This window comes from Theropithecus gelada, chromosome 11 (assembly GCF_003255815.1).
Source record: "Theropithecus gelada isolate Dixy chromosome 11, Tgel_1.0, whole genome shotgun sequence".
In the NCBI taxonomy this organism is placed as follows: Eukaryota; Metazoa; Chordata; class Mammalia; order Primates; family Cercopithecidae; genus Theropithecus; species Theropithecus gelada.
This window is the reverse complement of record NC_037679.1, coordinates 128,363,813-128,383,694: the sequence shown is the minus strand read 5'-3', so window position 1 is coordinate 128,383,694 and position 19,882 is coordinate 128,363,813. Positions and strand designations below refer to the sequence as shown.

Here is a 19,882-nt window from a genome sequence, read left to right as displayed (position 1 = left end):
CCACTTTCCCCTTTAGCAACTGAAAGATTTTTTGAGGAGAAAGAACATGAAAAGAGGACAAAGATACCCAAAGTCAGCTTAGAAAAGTTTTGTCTGAGAGTAGCAAGTGGAAGTAGATGCTCCTTACCTTCTATTTGATCTTACCCAGGGCTGGTCATTTCTGAAGAATGTCCCACTGGATTAATGTGTGCAGAGAGTTTGGAAAGGATAAGAATGGAATTGAGTATATTATTCTGTATTAACAATTTTGAATATGTTCACAAATTATTTTAATGAACATCTGTGAAAAAAATATTAAATAAAGCTCTGGCTATATTTGCTTCTTAATTATTATTTTTTCTTTTTTAATTTTGTTTTTTAGACAGCCTGTTGCCCAGGCTGGAGTGCAGTGACACGATAATAGCTCACTGCAGCCTTGAACTCCTAGGCCCAGGTGATCCACCCCCCTCAGACTTCCAAGTAGCTAGGACTTCAGGCACACACCACCACACCTGGCTAATTATTTTTTGGTGTAGATGAGGTCTCGCTATGTTGCCCAGGCTGGTCTCAAACTCCTAGCCTCAAGCAATACTCCTTCTTTCGCCTCCCAATGTGCTGGGATTTCAAGTGTGAGATATCATTCCTGGTCTTTCATTATTTTCTTAAGAACTCAGTTTCTTAATTGAAACCTAATTGTGTTTTCTCTTTGAAGGCCTCAAAACTTCCAATGTCAATAATTATAGTTGGTGTTGGACCAGCAGAATTTGATGGTGAGTAGTAAAATTTCAATAATATTCCTTGGGAATTCATTTAATCTGATGTAACATGCTCTTAGGTTTCTGCCATTCTTGTCTCTGTAGAAGGATGTGACTGTGTATTTGGGTTTGTATATAATGTTCCTGTGTCCATAATTAGATATATACATAGATAGCTCGTGATGATGTCTATTCAGGTGTGCCAATTAAAAGATCCTGTCTTTTGACTAGGATATTATCTCTCTAGTTTATAGATTATTTCAACATGTAGCTTTCCATTTCATTAGAGATAGTTTATACCTCAAAATAATATTTCCTAAGACTGACAGAGTGATAAATTGAGTTTTTGTTCCCAAGGCAAAACACACTCTGGGTTCACTAAAACCCTTTAAAGATGAGTGCTAAATTAATAAATCATTAGGTTGTGAAAAGAAATGTTAACATAAGCATAATATGCCAATTTAATGGGTTTTCAGGCTCTAGCTAGTTGATAGACATTAGCCTTATAAATAAAGAAGTTGTGTCATATGAAAGAGCAAAGTAAAATGAAAATGGAGCTGACCAGCTGAAATTTAATGAGACTTTACATAATTATGCTAAATTGGCATGCTGGGTAGTTTTTCATTTAGGCTCAAGCCTTGTTCAAATGCCCATTAAGAGACAAATGTTTGTGTTAACGAGTGATCTGGGTAAATGTTTCTAGTCATCTGATAAATTCCTTTAAGAGAACTCTGTGCCAGACAGCAAGTACGCAGACACATAATATTCACCTGGTTCAGGTGTTTTATATTAACAATGGCAGCTTATTTAGCTTGAGGCTTTGGAAATGAGAATGGTTTTAGAATTATTGAAACAATCTTTGGTAAGTTACTGGTTAACTTAGGCACATAGGTGGCTAACTAGAGTGTAATTATCATTGGGGTGATTCTTATTTAATGACCAGTCCCTCCTCCATGAGGATAACACAGAGCTGTCAGTCTCAGGTAAAGCACCACAGGCAAGTTGTATTGCTGACCCTGGAGTCCCTAAATTCTAATCTTGGCTGGTCATCCTTTCTAGCATTATAAACTTACAGTTTCAAAAGCAAGTCATTTATCCCTCACTGACACTGCTTCTGCTGATATTTTCTCTATCTCTATTAGCATCTACTTGAGTTGTACTTCAGACATGAATTTCAGATACCTCTCTGGAGACAGGAAGGCTAAGACATCTTCCCTGTCCATACTTTGCACACTTGATAATCTGCATTAATTAATGATAGACTGTGATTCACAAACTTCACCAATTGGCTAAAATAACTCACGCTTTCTTCTTTGACTACTATTTGCTTTTGCCTTTGAAGGATATATCTTTCATGGATATATCTCAGGTCTTCAGACTCCTATGGAAGTCCACCATTAGGCATATGACCTCAGAGATGGTAAACCTCAATCAGTTCTTTTTCTTTGAGAGCCCCCACACCCGATTCATAAATGCAAAGCCACTGACCCTTCCTGGTATATATTTCTGGTAATATATTTCTATACAGAGCAGCAGACACAGCCGTTTGGCTACTGTCCTTATCCAATAGCCACAGCTATTTATTTTCTTTGTTTCTTTAGTTCCCAGAAAATTTGTTCGGGTTTTAAGGTATGGTAATTCATCATTTCTTTCTCTGAGGTCCTGAACTAACTGAAAAAAATATATATTCAAGAATCATTCTGATCACTCTATCAGCCTTATTACTAGCAATGCAGAATTTGAGAACTTGGGTTAACCTGTGAATAATCACATTCCCATTACTTCCCCCTCCCCGCCCCCCCCCCCGCCAGATTAAATTATCTCATTCTTATCTCCAGGACTTCTCCTTATAGAAAGAGGCAGAGTTTTGCCTATTAAGCATGCCACTGAGAGAAATTACACTTAAATAGTGCTGCTCCAAATGACAGTGATTCAAGCTCAGTTATTTCTCCTAATCTTAGTAATCCTATTCCTCTTTCCATGCAGAAAGGTAAATGAAGATTGTAGATGAAAAGGGAAGTTGCCTTCCCAGAAGTTAGAGTGAAATTTTCCTCTGGAAACATGGGAACAGGGAATTAGGCTCCTGTAACACCTGGTTTCTGTTTTCACCATGATGGAAGTTTTAATGGGATAGAAAAACTTAGGGCCCAGTACTAGAAAAGTAGATTATTCTGCTAGGAGACAATAGATGCTTCTCTGAAGTATTTTTCTTTTTTTCCTTTCAAAACACATCTCTTCCTGGCTAAAAAAAAAAAAGTTTATATATTAAACTCATGTTTAATACAGAAAAATCTCTGACTAGTCAAATTGTTGCTGTCCTATCAGAGGAGCCTCTCATGGCACTTCCAGATCTACTCTAGAGTAAGTGTATATATCACACATATATGAACTAACTGACGGAGATCCAACTCGCAAATTGTATTAGTCCGTTTTCATATAGAAATATGAAATTTCTATAAAGAAATACCCGAGACTGGATAATTTATAAACGAAAGAGGTTTAATTGACTCACAGTTACACATGGCTGGGTAGGCCTCAGAAAACTTAGAATCACAGTGGAAGGGGAAATGGGCACATCCTACATGGTGGCAGGAGAGAGAGAGCATGTGAGAGGGCAGGAAAGAAGGCTATTTATAAAACCATAAGATCTTGTGAGAATTCACTCACTATCACAAGAACAGCATGGGGGAACCACCCCCATAATCCAGTCACTTCTCTCCCTCTACATGTGGGGATTACAGGTCCCTCCCTCAATGAGAATGGGAATTACAATTTGACATGAGATTTGGGTGGGGACACAGAGCCAAACCATATGACAGATTTCATCAGCTAACCACATAAATCCAACATCTACACATTTTTTAACCTGAAAGACATTGTTTGCATGGGCAAGAAATACAATATTTTGCCATCTGTCCTTTGAAGGTAGAGGAAATAAGAATAAACTGTTAGATTGAGTATTTAAATTTAACTCTGTATTTTGATAAGACCATTTGAAAACTATCATCTACATAAATTTCCCCAGTGACTCTTTTTCACTCCTAAAAAAAGAACCTTTATTGTGAAGAAAGATTTCTCAAAGCAAGATTTCTTTATACTTAAAAGGCAGCCAAAAAGTCAAATTAAAGCAGCATCTGGCTATCTGCTTTGATTCGAGTTGGACGAAGGGGATAAATAAAAGGGTTTCTAACTTCATTGTGTCTCCCATGGGTAGAAAGAAATGCAGATCTGTCTCATACACCTTTCCAGGAAGAGGTAATGGTGGGAGACTGGGGTTCATAATCTCCATCTGCTTGAGGACCAGATGGTCTGCAAACCTGAAGAGTAGACCTGACCCCTCCACCACTTACACACCATCTCTCTTGTTTCTCTCAAAAGCATAGCCTCCACTTCTTGCTGTCTACAGTGTTTTAAACCATGGGACATGCTGAAAAGTGGGAGATATTTTATAGGACCTCATGCTAATACAGTATTGCCTAAATGACTGTCCTTTTTTTCATTAATTGGAATGAAACAAAGACCAATGGGGATTGTAGAGGATTGTGGAAAGTGAGACCTAGATTATCATCTAATCCTTGTTTCCCATTTTAGCATGAGTATAGGGTAATTGTTGTAAATTATTAACATGTTAAAGAATAATGGAGAAGTGTTTGTGACCACTGGATGTTACCATTGGTGCGTATTTATGTCCCAAAGTAATGTGAAAATTGTAAAAGCAAGTTTAGATATAAAAAGAATTAATCACTGAAAATATTTGAACATAATAAGTTATATTTACATATCCAAGAAGTAAGGGAGATTAAAACATGTCTTTTGCATTGGGATAATTATCTTATTATTGATAATATAGTTTTTACATAATTATGATATATATTGTACACCTTGACAAATTATTGAACAGTAGCTCTCTGTTCATTTGTATACTTGCAATGTTTCAGCCCAAGCATTGACTCATGAACATGTGTAGAAAAGTAAAATTGAAAAGAATGTTTTTAACCCAAATACATTATCTAAGCACCGAAGAAAAGAGTAAAGAAGTGAGGATTGTATGCTGACTGAGCAGTATTGGAGTCAGGTAGAGAGGTGATGAGGCCAAAATTATAATTGTAAGTGGCTCTCTGGAGTCTGGGGAATGTCATATGTATACAAAATGAAATAACAGTAATAGAATTATACAAGCACAAATTAGCATTCCTCATGTAATTAATTATTTAGAGAATTCTCACTGAAAACTTAATAAACCCTAGAAAATGTTCTTAATTGCAGCATGGCATTACTGTATCACCAGCTGTCCCATTATATCGCAGCACTTCCAAATACCAACTGATCTAGGAAATGTCAGAATTATTTCTTAATCAACAAAAAAATTGTACTTCAGAAAAATCATACTTTATCCAATCAGTATAAGAGCAGAGAAAATGCCTCTGTTTTTAAATATGTTTGTAAAGTAAAAATTGGGCAGTGTGTGTATGTGCATGTGTGTATGTGTATGTGTATGACTGCCGTAGTTTCAGTAAAAATAAAGTTCAACTTGTAATTGAAAATTCTATGATGATTAAGGCCAAGCTTCTTAAATTAGAAAGAAAAATTAAAATTTGATGGATTAACATCACTTGCTCAGTCATGTAACCATATAATCCGAAGTTTAGAACTGGTAGAATGGAGAGATAGACTCAGAAACAGTTTCACAATGACTGGCTCTGCTCACCTTTCAAAGAGTCACACAAGATCTTGGCTCACTTTGTAAAATGCACACTTAGTCAAGTTTTGTGTGAGAAATGAAGACCTGAAGGGGGATCAACATGCTTTCTTTCTTTTCATAGGACATTTTGCTACTTCATACATCTTGATTTCCTTACTGTCCACATTGTTTTAGTATTTGGCTGAAATGTACTGAATAAATGATCATATTTTCTCTTAAAGCAATGGTTGAATTGGATGGAGATGATGTAAGAGTCTCCTCTAGAGGAAAATATGCTGAAAGAGACATTGTACAGGTAAGAAATAAATCTTTTCCTACTTTACTATTGCTAGAAAATATCACTGGAATATTTTAACAAAATTAGAAGCTAGAAATATAACAGTGTTTTTAATGATGCTTTTCTATTTATTAGTCTCAACAAAAACTAAATATATTTTAATCTGGTAGATACTCAGAGTAAATAAATTTAGTAAAAATATACCAAAAACTTTGTATGTATTTTCATACTTCCCTCATAGATTATGGTTAAGAAAAAATAACGAAACAGATTCTAAAATATGTCATATATAAAAAAATTATATCTACATATAGAAAAGGCTAGAATTAAGAAAAATACTTAACTAAAGCCTATTATTCTGGAAGTGAATATAAACAATCAGTAATTAAATGTAATTAAAATTATAATTGAAAACAAGGTGTTAATTCAGCTAAACAGTTGCAGAAAATTTCCATATTTTTTAATATGTCAGAATGGAAAACAAGCTGTGAAGTATATCTTTTTGGATAGGAAAAGGAAGAAGGTCTCAGTACCATTTAAGCACATGGTATCAAAATTTTAAGGGAGCAAACAATGAACTTTAATATTATTTCCTAAATAGTAACATATATATTCACCCATAATACCGTCATTAGTAGAAAATAATTTGTGATTGTAAGAATTGAAGAAAGAGGAGAGAAACACAAAGGGTGGCTCCACAGTCAACAGGTTTATTTCAAACCTGGGAGGGACTTTTGACTGAATTAGGTCAGAAGCCACACTCTTTTACAGACCAAGAGTTTTTAAGGATTCAGGGTGGGAGAGTTTATCAGAGGCTTGGATTGCTTCTGTGTCTCTTTGTTGTGCTTATCTGGGAGGGAGAGTTGTGTGTCTGCTCCTATACATCTTTCTGCAACTTCAGGCATATCCATCCGAGTCTGCGTTTAGCTTCCCTATCTTAGCGCACCTGAAGGGAAAGGAATGTGCTTACTAAGGCCCACTGTTTTATTGGGCCCATTGTATAAGGGTAAAGTTTGGCAGTTACCTGAGAGACTTTTCCTCCCACCTCCCTCTGCGCCCAAGCTGTCTTATCTGTGTTTTATTGTCTGCTCTTTGTGGCTGCTTGTAGTTAGAAGAGAAGTAATTTCCTTAAAATGCATGAGGCTAGAAAGGGAGCTGGAACTTACAGTGGCCATGTTTGTCCGAGATGACTGTGCTCCTGCTCTATCAGGGATCATACAGAATTTGGTTCTAATTCTGACTTTTCCACTATGATAACTTGGATAAGCTTTCTATATTTCAGTGTTTTGGGGAATAAATAGAATTGTGAAGATTAAGTGAGATCATGCATATAAAATACATTCCTGAAATAGAACTTTTAGACAAAAGAACAACAAAAAATACTTGAAATAATTTGAGGAAGTAATAATATAAAGTAATCTGTTAGTATGATAATATAAAGAGTAATGTTGATAAAGATTCAAAAATAATTATTCTTCATTAGCCAGCAAAATTAAATTTTAAAATAAAAACTTCTGTAAAATAGTTTTTTTAAAAAAGATAATTGAATATGATGTAAGCTTTTCAACCTAAAGAACTTGATACAGTAAAAATCACATTCACATAAATGATTAGGTTAAAAGCAGCTGAGAAAAGGAACTTGGTGATATTGTCATTTGCTTAAGAAGCTCATTATGTGTTTTTGTTTTTTCTTTTTTTTTTGGTTTTTTCTTTTTTTTTTTTTTTAGACGGGGTCTCGCCCTCGCTCTGTCGCCCAGGCTGGAGTTCAGTGGTGCAATCTCAGCTCACTGCAAGCTCTGCCTCCTGGTTCACACTATGCTCCTGCCTCAGCCTCTTGAGTAGCTGGGACTACAGGTGCCCGCCACCATGCCCGGCTAATTTTTTTGTGTGTTTTTTTAGTAGAGACGGAGTTTTGCCATTTTAGCCAGAATGGTCTCCATCTCCTGACCTTGTGATCCACCTGCCTCGGCCTCCCAAAGTGCTGGGATTACAAGTGTGAGCCACTGCGCCCGGCCCATTATGTGTTTCTTTCATAATTAGACACATGATTATTCACCTTAACCTCATCAGCATAGTTAAAGGTCTAAGTAATTACACTTTATTTAAAATCTCTCTATAATATCCTTTCAGTTTCAAAAAAATCGAATTACTGCATGGAAGTATGAATTTGAAGTGTTTAGAATGTGTTATGTTGCTGTCCTAATGCATTTTTACCAAGTTAGCAGAGGCAACCTCATATCTCATAGTTCCATTTAAATGATGCTTAAGAGAAGCGTGGTATTACTTTCTTCGTTAGGAAATAGCTAAGATTGCTCACATGATTAAGGTTCCTTTTAAGAAGGCCAGTAGGTTATGTTAGTGACAACCTATTTGCATTAATAAAAATTGTCCTTGATCATGAAACTAATCAATCAATAGATATATTACATTGAACAGAATATTGAGATAGGTCACCGATGATCTGTGAAACTATACTTTTGTCACTGTGGTCTTGAACAAGTAAAAAAAATTTCTCTGTCTTTGTTTTATTATTGGTAGACTCCAAATTCTCTCATCTTTGCTCCTCCCTTGATGTTGTGAGTCTCAAAGGAAGTAACAGACATAAAATACTTTGTTACTTACCAATAGCGTAGGTATATATTAGTATAATTATGTAAGTTTTTGCTTCTTGAAAGTCAGAATCCGACCGGGCGCAGTGCCTCATGCCTGTATTCCCAGCACTTTGGGAGGCCAAGGTGGGAGGATCGCCTGAGGTCAGTAGTTCAAGACCTGCCTGGCCAACATGGTGAAACCCCGTCTCTACTAAAAATACAAAAAAAATTACCTGGGTGTGGTGGCAGGCGCATGTAATCTCAGTTACTTGGGAGGCTGAGGCAAGACAATTGCTTGAACCCAGGAGGCGGAGATTGCAGTGAGCCAAGATCATACCATTGCATTCCAGCCTGGACAAAAAAAGTGAAACCCCGCCTCAAAAAAAAAAAAAAAAAAAAAAAAAAAAAAAAGCTGAAGGATTCTGACTTCTATCACCATAAAGTAACACTGGGATCCCAAAGATTTTGAACACACCTGGGGATACAGGTGAACACTCAAGGGATTCTGCCATGTAAAGTTGAACTGAAGAATAGTGAGGTCTTAACATTTACTGAACAAGAAATTAAAATGTCCCTAGGAAATTAGTGGCACCCTTAATGACAGTGGCATCTTGACTTACATTCCTGCATTGACTTAGAGATTCAATGTACTCTTTTCTACTGTCATGGAGAAGTTTCTAAGTGGTGGTCAGTACTTTACATATCAGATTGATCATTTACATTCACATTGTGTAAAAGAATTGGCACCTCCTCTCTCACCTTGAATAAGGCTAAACATTCCACCATCAGAGTTTTCCAGGTTCTACCATCACTAAAAAGTTTTTAAAGCAAATTATTTTAAAGGAGAGAAACACTCTTGAATATTTAGAATAGTGGGGTTGCAAGTGTACATGCAGGATAATATTTTCAATCTTCCCATGGTCAGAAAAAAACTGTAAACCAATTCTCTAAAATATTATCAGATAATAGGGTCTATTTCTGCTTTCCATTTCTCACTGTTTGAAGTCAATCCGGTTTATACACACAACACAATTGAAATTCCAGATTTCTCAAGTGGATAAAGAAAACCCTAAGGTGGCAAATAGTAGTATGTAGCTGAGGTTCAGCAGAAAATTGGGGGTAGTAGATAGGGTTTTATTATTATAGTAAATATTAAATACCTTCCTTTTCATATAATGATATTTAACCCTTTATTAAGTGTTTCATGTGCTAGGCAGGCTAAGAGCTATAGCATTATATCACTCAGTCCTTAATTTACTTTATGTGACAGGTACTTTGATTATTGCATTTTACAAAAAAAGGACATGAAGCTACCTCAGTTCCTCTTGTCCACAGTCACCCAGCTAATGAGAAGTAGACGAGGATTTAATCCTAAAATGTCTGATTCTAAAATTCTTAAGATGTATTCTGTATAATTTTGTTTCTAACACCTAAACATGGCATTTAAGATTATCCGTGACCTGATTTCAGGCTCTTTTTTTTTTGAGACGGAGTCTCACTCTGTCGCCCAGGCTGGAGTGCAGTGGCACGATCTCGCTCACTGCAAGCTCCGCCTCCCGGGTTCACACCGTTCTCCTGCCTTAGCCTCGGGAGTAGTTGGGACTACAGGCGCCCGCCACCTTGCCCTGCTAATTTTTTTGTATTTTTGGTAGAGACGGGGTTTCACCGTGGTCTCAATCTCCTGACCTCGTGATCCACCCGCCTCGGCCTCCCAAAGTGCTGGGATTACAGGCGTGAGCCACCGCTCCCGGCCTTCAGGCTCTTCTTTAGCTAAATACACACAGAAACAGACAAACACACTGTACTTTATCTTAATAAACTAACTTCACATCACACATTTCCTTGGTTCTTGCTTTTATTTTCACTTGTCATTTTACCTGGAATACTCTTCCTCCTCATCTGTGCTGATTGAAATCCTATACTTTGAAATTTCTCAACATAGAGCCTGTCACACAGCTCTCTCCAAAGACCTCACTCGCCACACCTGGATGAATTTTCACTTTGTCCCCATATTACTTTGTATCTTCCTAAAAATACCGGTCATTGTTTGTCTTAAAGTTATTTACAGATAAAAAAAACTGAAGCCAGCCCCAGAACAAAAGTTATTTAGGTCATAAGTTGGTAGATCCAGATTTCCAAGAGTGTTCTGGTTCTAAAACCGGTGTTACTCCTATTATAATGCACTGTCCTAAAAGACAAAATTTTAATGAAAATTATTAAGATCTATTACCCTTTTTATATTACCGAAGTGGCTAATGAATTCAAGTCAGATCCATTTGAGTTCAAATAGTGATTCTGACATACTCAGAGCTGATCCTGGATAAGTTCATTAAACTTTCTTTCAGTTTCTTCTTATGTGCATTCAAAGTATATAAGATTCTTGTGAATATTAAATGACATATTGTGCTAAATCTCCTAGCAGAAGACTTCCCAAATACCAGTTGCTCAATAAATGATTATCAGTACAGTACATCTGCGCAGTCCAGTGGGAAGGCATTTTTTGTCACTATTTCATAGTAGCTGTGCCCTAACATATGACAAGGTAGTAAGTTTTATGTGTGATTAAGTCTCATTGCCTCATTATTTAATTTCATGTCACTATAGCACAAATAGTAAGCAGGATGGTTATTAGTCTAAAACTTAGGTGACTTATTTTCTTAAGTCAATATACATAAAGGCTTTCTATTTGTTTATGCTATGGATTGGCCATTGTGTATAATGCAGTGCCATTCCCCCTGGCTGCATGTAGCTGCTGGGCCAGCCTATCATTTCCTTAAAAATTATATTTAAATCATATTTTCCATTAAAAGAATAATAACCTTGAGGGCTTAGACTTGAAGATCACTAATGGAGCTCTGCACAGTAGGAACAATCCAGCAAAACTGAGCAGAGCAGCAACTAAAAGCCCATTTGTCCAAACTAATTCAAACTTGTTTTTACGAATAGGCAAAGCAAGCAGTTAGAGCAGCCATGTGGAACATTTTCCCTATGCTGGTGGGTGCTGAAAAAAGATGTAGAGTAACAAGTATACCATACTTCCTATAGAACAAAATGCATTTATTGGTATTCTTTATATGAATGTGATAAATTAGTACAAAGAAAAATTGATTTATTCTTCTAAATATTATAAGGGTCCAAATTACCATGTGGTCAACATGCATTCACAAATGTGTGGGAATTATTTTGGACAAGAGGTTCCCAGGTACAGGGATCAGAAATGATGGACTAATAGAGGTAATAAACAGAGTGGCCTAAGAAGTTGAGTGGAAACCTGTAAAAATAAAAGGATATGAGCAATCTTCCAAGAAAGAGGGCAATTTTGCCATGAAAGTTTTAAGATCTGAAATAAGAGGTATAGGAAATTTCTGAAGTCATTGTCTTTTCTCTCATTTATAAAGTACCTTGTGACATGACTGAAGAAATAAATGTTCCTTTGGAAAAGGTTTAGTTTAGGCTAGTGACTTTTTTTTATCCTACTCCAGATATAAGTGTGGGATGAAGGATACTCCTGTTTGATAACCCTGACTTCTATGACAGTTGTTCTCAACCTGTAGGCAGTGCCCCCTAATGTTCAAATGGAATATCAGACTCTGTGCTTACCTAACAAACCTAAGCTAAATGTGATATATACTCCCATTCTAGGTTGAAATTGAGGATTTCTTTTTTACCTGTTATTTATAAACTGTTTTAAAGAAGAGTAGAACTGTGTGTATTCTAAGAACAGTGATGATTATGAGCCTTAGCTTTGAGGTTCCAGAGTGTCATAAAATTCTTAAAAGTGAAATGCAATTTACCTCAATTAAAAAACATCTGCATATCCTGTGGGACTTGCTGAAAAGGTGAAACAACAGTGTTTTAAAATTTAAAAAGGCCAGGAATTACTGTTTTAGATGAACTGATACTGTATTCAAATTTGAAAGAGATAAAATTGATAATAATCTTCGTTAAAGTTTGATATGAATATAAATTGAAAACTATTTTCAAAATTGCTTTATATTGACTATATAAAGGTGTAAGTTAATGAATAGAAAAGTAATTATAATGATGGCTTTCATATATAATACATATTACAAATTGAACTGCTACTGTTTAAGCACTTTAAGTTTTAACTTATTTAATACAAAACAATGAAATAGGTGTTCTGTAATTATCCTTTTTTATTTTATTGACATAATTATACATATTTCTAGGGTACAATGTGATATTTCATTACATGTATGCAATGTGTGATTATTCTATCAGGGATAGCATACCCATATCTCAGACATTTATTTTTTTGGTCGGGGACATTCAAAATTCTGTTTTCTAGCTATTCAAAAATATGCAGTAAATAATAATTAACTATGGTAACCCTACAGGGCTAGAGAACAACATAATTTATTCCTCCTATCTAGCTGTAATTTTGTATCCATCAACCACAGTCTCCTTACTCCTCTTTCCCAACCTATCCTTCCCAGCCTATAGTAACCGCTGTTCTACTCTCTATTGCTATGATATCAACTTTTTTAGCTTACACATATGAGGGAGAACATATATATTTATTTTTCTATGCCTGGCTTATTTCAGTTAACATAATGTCCTCCAGGCTTATCCATGTTGCCACAAATGACAGAATTTCATTTTTTATGGTGGAATAGTATTTCATTGTGTACATATGCTACACTTTCCTTATCCATTCATCTGTTAATGGACACTTAGGTCAGTATCATATCCTGGCTATTGTGAATAATGCTGCAATAAACATGGGAATGCAGCTATTTATTTGACATACTGGTTTCCTTTCATGTGGATAAATACCCAGTAGTGGAATTGCTGAAGCTTATGGTAGTTCTGTTTTCCATAATGGTTGTAATAATTTACATTCCCACCAACAATGTATGAGTTCCCTTTTCTCTACATCCTTATCAATATTTGCCATTTTTGTCTTTTTGGTAATAGCCATTCTAACTGGGATGAGATGATATCTCACCGTGGTTTTGATTTGCATTTATCTGATAAATAGTGATTTTTCTGCATTTTCTCATTACTTTTGGCCATTTGTGTGGCTTTTTTTGAGAAATATCTGTTTAGGTCACTTGCCCATTTTAAAATCAGATTCTTTGCGGGTTTTTGGTTTGTTTTTTTGTTTTGCTATTGTTTGAATTCATTGTATATTCTGGATATTAATCTTATTAGATGAATAAAATGTTGTCTCTTCACTCTCTTGATTACTTCCTTTGCTGTTGAGAAGATTTTAGCTTAATATAATGCCATTTATGTAGTTTTACTTTTGTTGCCTAAGTTTGGAGGCCTTATTCATACAATTTTTTGCCTACTCATGTCCTGATGCATTTCCCCTATGGTTTTTTTCTAGTAGTTTCATAGTTTAGGATCTTACATTTAAGTCTTTAACCCATTTTGAGTTGATTTTTATATGGTGATAGATAAGAGTGTAGTTTCATTCTTCTGCATGTGGATATCCAGTTATCCCACCACCATTTAATGGAAAGGGTATTCTTTCCCCAGTGTATGTTCTTAATGCATTTGGCAAAAATCAGTTGGCTGTAAATATGTGGATTTATTTCTGAGTTCTCTATTCTGTTCCATTGGTCTATGTGTCTGTTTTTATGCCAGTGCCTTCCTGTTTTGGTTTCTATGGCTATGTAATATATTTTGAAGTCTGGTAATGTGATACCTTCAGCTTTCTTCTTCTGGCTCAGAATTGCTTTATGATATTAGCTGTGGGTTTGTCATATTGGCCTTTACTGTGTTGAGGTATGTTCCTTCTGCACCTAATTTACAGATAATTTTTATCCTGAAGAGATGTTGTATTTTATCAAATGCTTTTTCTGTATCTATTGAGATGATGTGTTTTTTGTTTTTTGTTTTTCTTGCTTTCATTCTGTTCATATGATGTGTCACATTTATTGATTTGCACACATTGAACCATCCTTGCATTCCTGGGATAAATCCTACTTTATCATGGTGTATAATCTTTTTGATGTGCTGTTGTATTTGGTTTGCTAGTATTTCGTTCAAGATGTTTGTGTCTGTATTCATCAGGAATACTAACCTGTAGATTTTTGTTGTTGTTGTGTCCTTTTCTGGTTTTTGGTATTAGGGTAGTTCTAGCCTTGTGGAATACATTTGGAAGAATTCATTCCCCTTCAATTTTATTTACTTATTTATTTTTATTATATTAAATTCTAGGGTACATGTATACAATGTGCAGGTTTGTTACACAGGTATACATGTGCCATGTTGCTTTGCTGCACCCATCAACTCATCATTTATATTAGGTATTTCTCCTAATGCTGTCTCTCCCCGAGCCCCCCACAGGCCCTGGTGTGTGATGTTCCCCACCCTGTGTCCAAGTGTTCTCATTGTTCAATTCCCACCTATGAGTGAGAATATGCAGTGTTGTTTCTGAGGCCTCTGTTCTGATCCATTGGTCTATAGCTCTGTTTTGGTACCAGTACCATGCTGCTTTGGTTACTATAGCCTTCTAGTATAGTTGGAAGTCAGGTGGCGTGATGCCTCCAGCTTTGTTCTTTTGGCTTAGGATTGTCTTGGCAATGTGGCCTCTTTTTTGGTTCCATATGAACTTTAAAGTAGTTTTTTCCAGTTCTGAGAAGACAGTCATCGGTAGCTTGATGGGGATGGCATTGAATCTACAAATTACCTTGGGCAGTATGGCCATTTTCATGATATTGATTCTTCCTATCCATGAGCATGGAATGTTCTTCCATTTGTTTGTGTCCTCTTATTTCATTGAGCAGTGGTTTGTAGTTCTCCCTGAAGAGGTCCTTCACATCCCTTGTCAGTTGGATTCCTAAGTATTTTATTTTATGTGTAGCCATTGTGAATTGAATTCACTCATGATCTGGCTGTTTGTCTGTTATTGGTGTTTAGAGATACTTGTGATTTTTGGTTGGTAGGCTATTAATTATTGCCTCAATTTCAGAGCCTGTTATTGGTTTATTCAGAGATTCAACTTCTTCCTGGTTTAGTCTTGGGAGGGTATATGTGTCAAGGAATTTATCCATTTCTTCTAGAATTTCTAGTTTATTTGCATATAGGTGTTTATAGTATTCTCTGATGGTAGTTTGTATTTCTGTGGGATCAGTGGTGATATCCCCTTTATCATTTTTTATTGCATCTATTTAATTCTTCTCACTTTTATTCTTCATTAGTCTTGCTAGTGGTCTTTCAATTTTGTTGAGCTTTTCAAAAAACCAGCTCCTGGATTCACTGATTTTTCTGAAGGGTTTTTTGTGTCTCTATCACCTTCATTTCTGCTCTGATCTTAGTTATTTCCTGCCTTCTGCTGGCTTTTTGATTTGTTTGCTCTTGCTTCTCTAGTTCTTTTAATTGTGATATTAGGGTGTCGATTTTAGATCTTTCCTGCTTTCTGTTGTGGGCATTTAGTGCTATAAATTTCCCTCTACACACTGCTTTAAATGTGTCCCAGCAATTCTGGTACATTGTGTCTTTGTTCTCATTGGTTTCAAAGAACATCATTATTTCTGCCTTCATTTCGCTATTTACCCAGTAGTCATTCAGGAGCAGATTGTTCAGTTTCCATGTAGTTGTGCGGTTTTGCATTAGTTTCTTAATTCTGAGTTCTAATTTGATTTCACTGAGGTCTGAGAGAGAGTTTGTTGTGATTTTTGTTCTTTTACATTTGGGGAGGAGTGCTTTACTTCCAATTATGTGGTCAATTTTAGAATAAGTGCAATGTGGTGCTGAGAAGAATGTATATTCTGTTGATTTGGGGTAGAGAGTTCTGTAGATGTCTATTAGGTATGCTTGGTGCAGAGCTGAGTTCAAATCCTGGATATCCTTGTTAACCTTCTGTCTAGTTGATCTAATATTGACAGTGGGGTGTTAAAGTCTCCCATTATTATTGTGTGGGAGTCTAAGTCTCTTTGTAGGTCTCTAAGGACTTGCTTTATGAATCTGGGTCCTCCTATATTGGGTGCATATATATTTAGGTTAGTTAGCTCTTCTTGTTGCGTTGATCCCTTTACCATTATGTAATGGCCTTTGTCTTTGTTTGGTCTTTGTCGATTTAAAGTCTGTTTTATCAGACTAGCATTGCAACCTCTCCAGTTTTTTTGCTTTCCATTTGCTTAGTAAATCTTCCTCCATCCCTTCACTTTGAGCCTATGTGTGTCTCTGCATGTGAGATTGGTCTCCTGAGTATAGGATACTGATGGATCTTTACTATCCAGTTTGCCAGTCTGTGTCTTTTAATTGGGGTATTTAGCCCATTTACATTTAAGGTTAATATTTTTATGTGTGAATTTGATCTGTCATTATGATGTTAGCTGGTTATTTTGCCCATTAATTGATGCAGTTTCTTAATAGCATTGATGATCTTTACAATTTGGCATGTTTTTGCAGTGGCTGGTACCGGTTGTTCCTTTCCATGTTTAGTGCTTCCTTCAGGAGCTCTTGTAAGGCAGGCCTGGTGGTGACAAAATCAATCAGCATTTGCTTGCCTGTAAAGGATTTTATTTCTCCTTCACTTATGAAGCTTAGTTTGGCTGGATATGAAATTCTGGGTTGAAAATTCTTTTCCTTAAGAATGTTGAATATTGGCTCCCACTCTCTTCTGGCTTGTACGGTTTCTGCTGAGAGATCCACTGTTACTCTAATGGAATTCCCTTTGTGGATAACCCAACCTTTGTCTCTAGCTGCCTTTAACATTTTTTCCTTCATTTCAACCTTGGTGAATCTGACAATTATGTGTCTTGGGGTTGCTCTTCTCAAGGAGTACCTTTTGGTGTTCTCTGTATTTCCTGAATTTGAATGTTGGCTTGCCTTGCTAGGTTGGGAAAGTTCTCCTGGTTAATATCCTGAAGAGTGTTTTCCAACTTGGTTCCATTCTCCCCATGACTTTCAGGTACACACATCAAACGTAGATTTGGTCTTTTCATGTAGTCCTGTATTTCTTGGAGGCTTTGTCCGTTTCTTTTTACTCTTTTTTCTCTAATCTTGTCTTCTTGCTTTATTTCATTAATTTGATCTTCAATCACTGATATCCTTTCTTCCACTTGATTGAGTCGGCTACTGAAGCTTGTGCATGCATCACAAAGTTCTCGTGCCATGGTTTTCAGCTCCATCAGGTCATTTAAGTTCTTCTCTACACTGTTTATTCTAGTTAGCCATTCGTCTAACCTTTTTTCAAGGTTTTTATCTTCCTTGTGATGGCTGAGAACATCTCCTTTAACTCGAAGAAGTTTGTTATTACTGAGCGTCTGAAGCCTACTTCTGTCCACTCATCAAAGTCATTCTCCATCCAGCTTTGTTCCATTGCTATCAAAGAGCTGTGATACTTTGGTAGAGAAGAGGCACTCTGGTTTTTAGAATTTTCAGCTTTTCTGCTCTGGTTTCTTCCCATCTTTGTGGTTTTATCTACCTTTGGTCTTTGATGTTGGTGGCCCACAGATGGGGTTTTGGTGTGGATGTCCTTTTTGTTGACGTTGATGCTATTCCTTTCTGTTTGTTAGTTTTCCTTCTAACAGGTCCCTCAGCTGTAGGTCTGTTAGAGTTTGCTGGGGGTCCACTCCAGACCCTGTTTGGCTGGATATCACCAGTGGAGGCTGCAGAACAGCAAATATTGCTGTCTGATCCTTCCTCTGGAAGCTTCGTCGCAGAGGGGCACTGAGCTGTATGAGGTGTCTATCAGCCCCTACTGGGAGGTGTCTCCCAGTTATGCTACACAGGGGTCAACAACCCACTTGAGGAGGCAGTCTGTCCATTCTCAGAGCTCAAATGCCATGCTGGGAGAACCAGTGCTCTCTTCAGAGCTGTCAGACAGGGCTGTTTAAGTCTTCAGAACTTTCTGCTGCCTTTTGTTCAGCTGTGCCCTGCCCACAGAGATGGAATTTATAGAGGCAGTAGGCCTTGCTGAGCTGTGGTGGGCTCCCCCCAGTTCAAGCTTCCCAGCCGCTTTGTTTACCTACTCAAGCCTCGGCAATGGCAGATACCCCTCCCCCTGCCAGGCTGCAGCTTCGTAGGTTGATCTCAGACTGCTGTGCTAGCATTGAGCAAGGCTCCGTGGGCGTGGGACTCACCGAGCCAGGCACGGGAGAGAAGCTGCTGGTCTGCCAGTTGCTAAGGCTGTGGGAAAAGTACAGTATTTGGGCAGAAGTGTCCCCTTTTTACAGGTACAGTCTGTCACAGTCTGTTGTGGCTTCCCTTGGCTAGGAAAGGGAAATCCCCCAACCTCTTGTACTTCGCAGGTGAGGTGACGCCCCATACTGCTTTGGCTTGCCCTCTGTGGGCTGCACCCACTGTCCAACCAGTCCCAATGAGATGAATTAGGTACCTCAGTTGCAAATGCAGAAATCACCCATCTTCTGCATTTATCACACTGGGAGCTGCAGACCAGAGCTGTTCCTATTCGCCCATCTTGGAATGGACCTGAAAGGCTTGGTCCCGACCACCAAAGAAATACTTTATCAGCTCCTGCAGTGTCTATTCTTCCATCTGTGCGTAGACTTGCATGGCCATTATGGAGGATCCTTTAAGCTAGGTTGCTGGCCAGTTTCTTTCCTTCAATTTAAAAAAACAGTTTGAGAATAATTCATGTTAGTTCTCTAAAAGTTTGGCAGAATTTGCAGTGAAGCCATCTGGTTTTTATTTTCTAGAAGAAGAAACAGGCAAAGAGTAGAAAATAACCTGCTCAAGATCATGCAGGCAACAGGCAGCAGACCAGGCTTTGAAACTAGGAAGTCTAATTCCAAAGTTTCTGAGAATAGGGAGGTAAAAACTTAAATGAGTTTAATGTCCATAATGTCCATAATGTCCATATGAGACCAAAGTTGAGGTAAAGGTAAGATAAAAGCAGGGGAGATCTCCCCTTTCCACAGAAAAGCATCAGCTGCTTGCCAACATTTCCCTGAAATGTATGCATTAGTTACATACATTTTCTATAAAAAAAAAAAAGAAAAACTCTTCAAAAAAAGCCTAAAGACCACTGCATGTATATTAACCATACCAACATTACTAAATGTTAACATTTAAAGCATTATACCTTCTAGAATAAGAATGAAGTAAATTATAGTTACAATTAGATATATTTTCTCATTAATCGCTAACTATGTTGATTCCTATTTTCTCTTTTCTAATTATAGTTTCAGAGAGAAAATTAACCTCAATTTATTTTTTTATACCTCTTTGATTTTTTTCTGTTAAAAATGTCAAATCTTGTCCATAGCTAGGGAATAAAGACTTCACAAAAGTTCTGATTCTCCTCATTCTCTTCTGAAGTGAAGATCGCATTTATTGTTAGTTTTCCTTTTCCCCCGCACCCTTAGCAAGCTTTCTTGCCCTTAGTAGCAGAAAGATATGTCACCTTTTAAATACCTATTTCTAAAAACTGCTCTGAACTTTCCTCCTGGAAATAGGGTAAAGACAAATAAGGTAAAATTTTAGTCATATACATGTGCTTGTTTGTAATGTCTTATTTTAAAAAGAAAGGAATAATTTTCTTCTGTTCTTTTAAAAGAGAGTACCTTCACTGAATGAAAGGCATTATACCTAATCTTTGATTTCTTAAAATTTTTCTTGGTTTACCTGTAGCAACCTG

At 36.8% G+C, this 19,882-nt stretch overlaps 1 protein-coding gene across 3 annotated transcripts in view; it reads left to right on the top strand.

Moving 5' to 3' along the window:
• CPNE8 (copine 8) overlaps positions 1–19,882 on the top strand; it is a 230,607-nt gene that overhangs the window by 207,233 nt on the left and 3,492 nt on the right. For all 3 annotated transcript variants that reach the window (XM_025403626.1, XM_025403627.1, XM_025403628.1), the window contains 2 exons: positions 692–749; positions 5,658–5,731. In XM_025403626.1, coding sequence (XP_025259411.1) covers positions 692–749; positions 5,658–5,731 — 132 coding nt within the window. The remainder of the gene's footprint in view (positions 1–691; positions 750–5,657; positions 5,732–19,882) is intronic.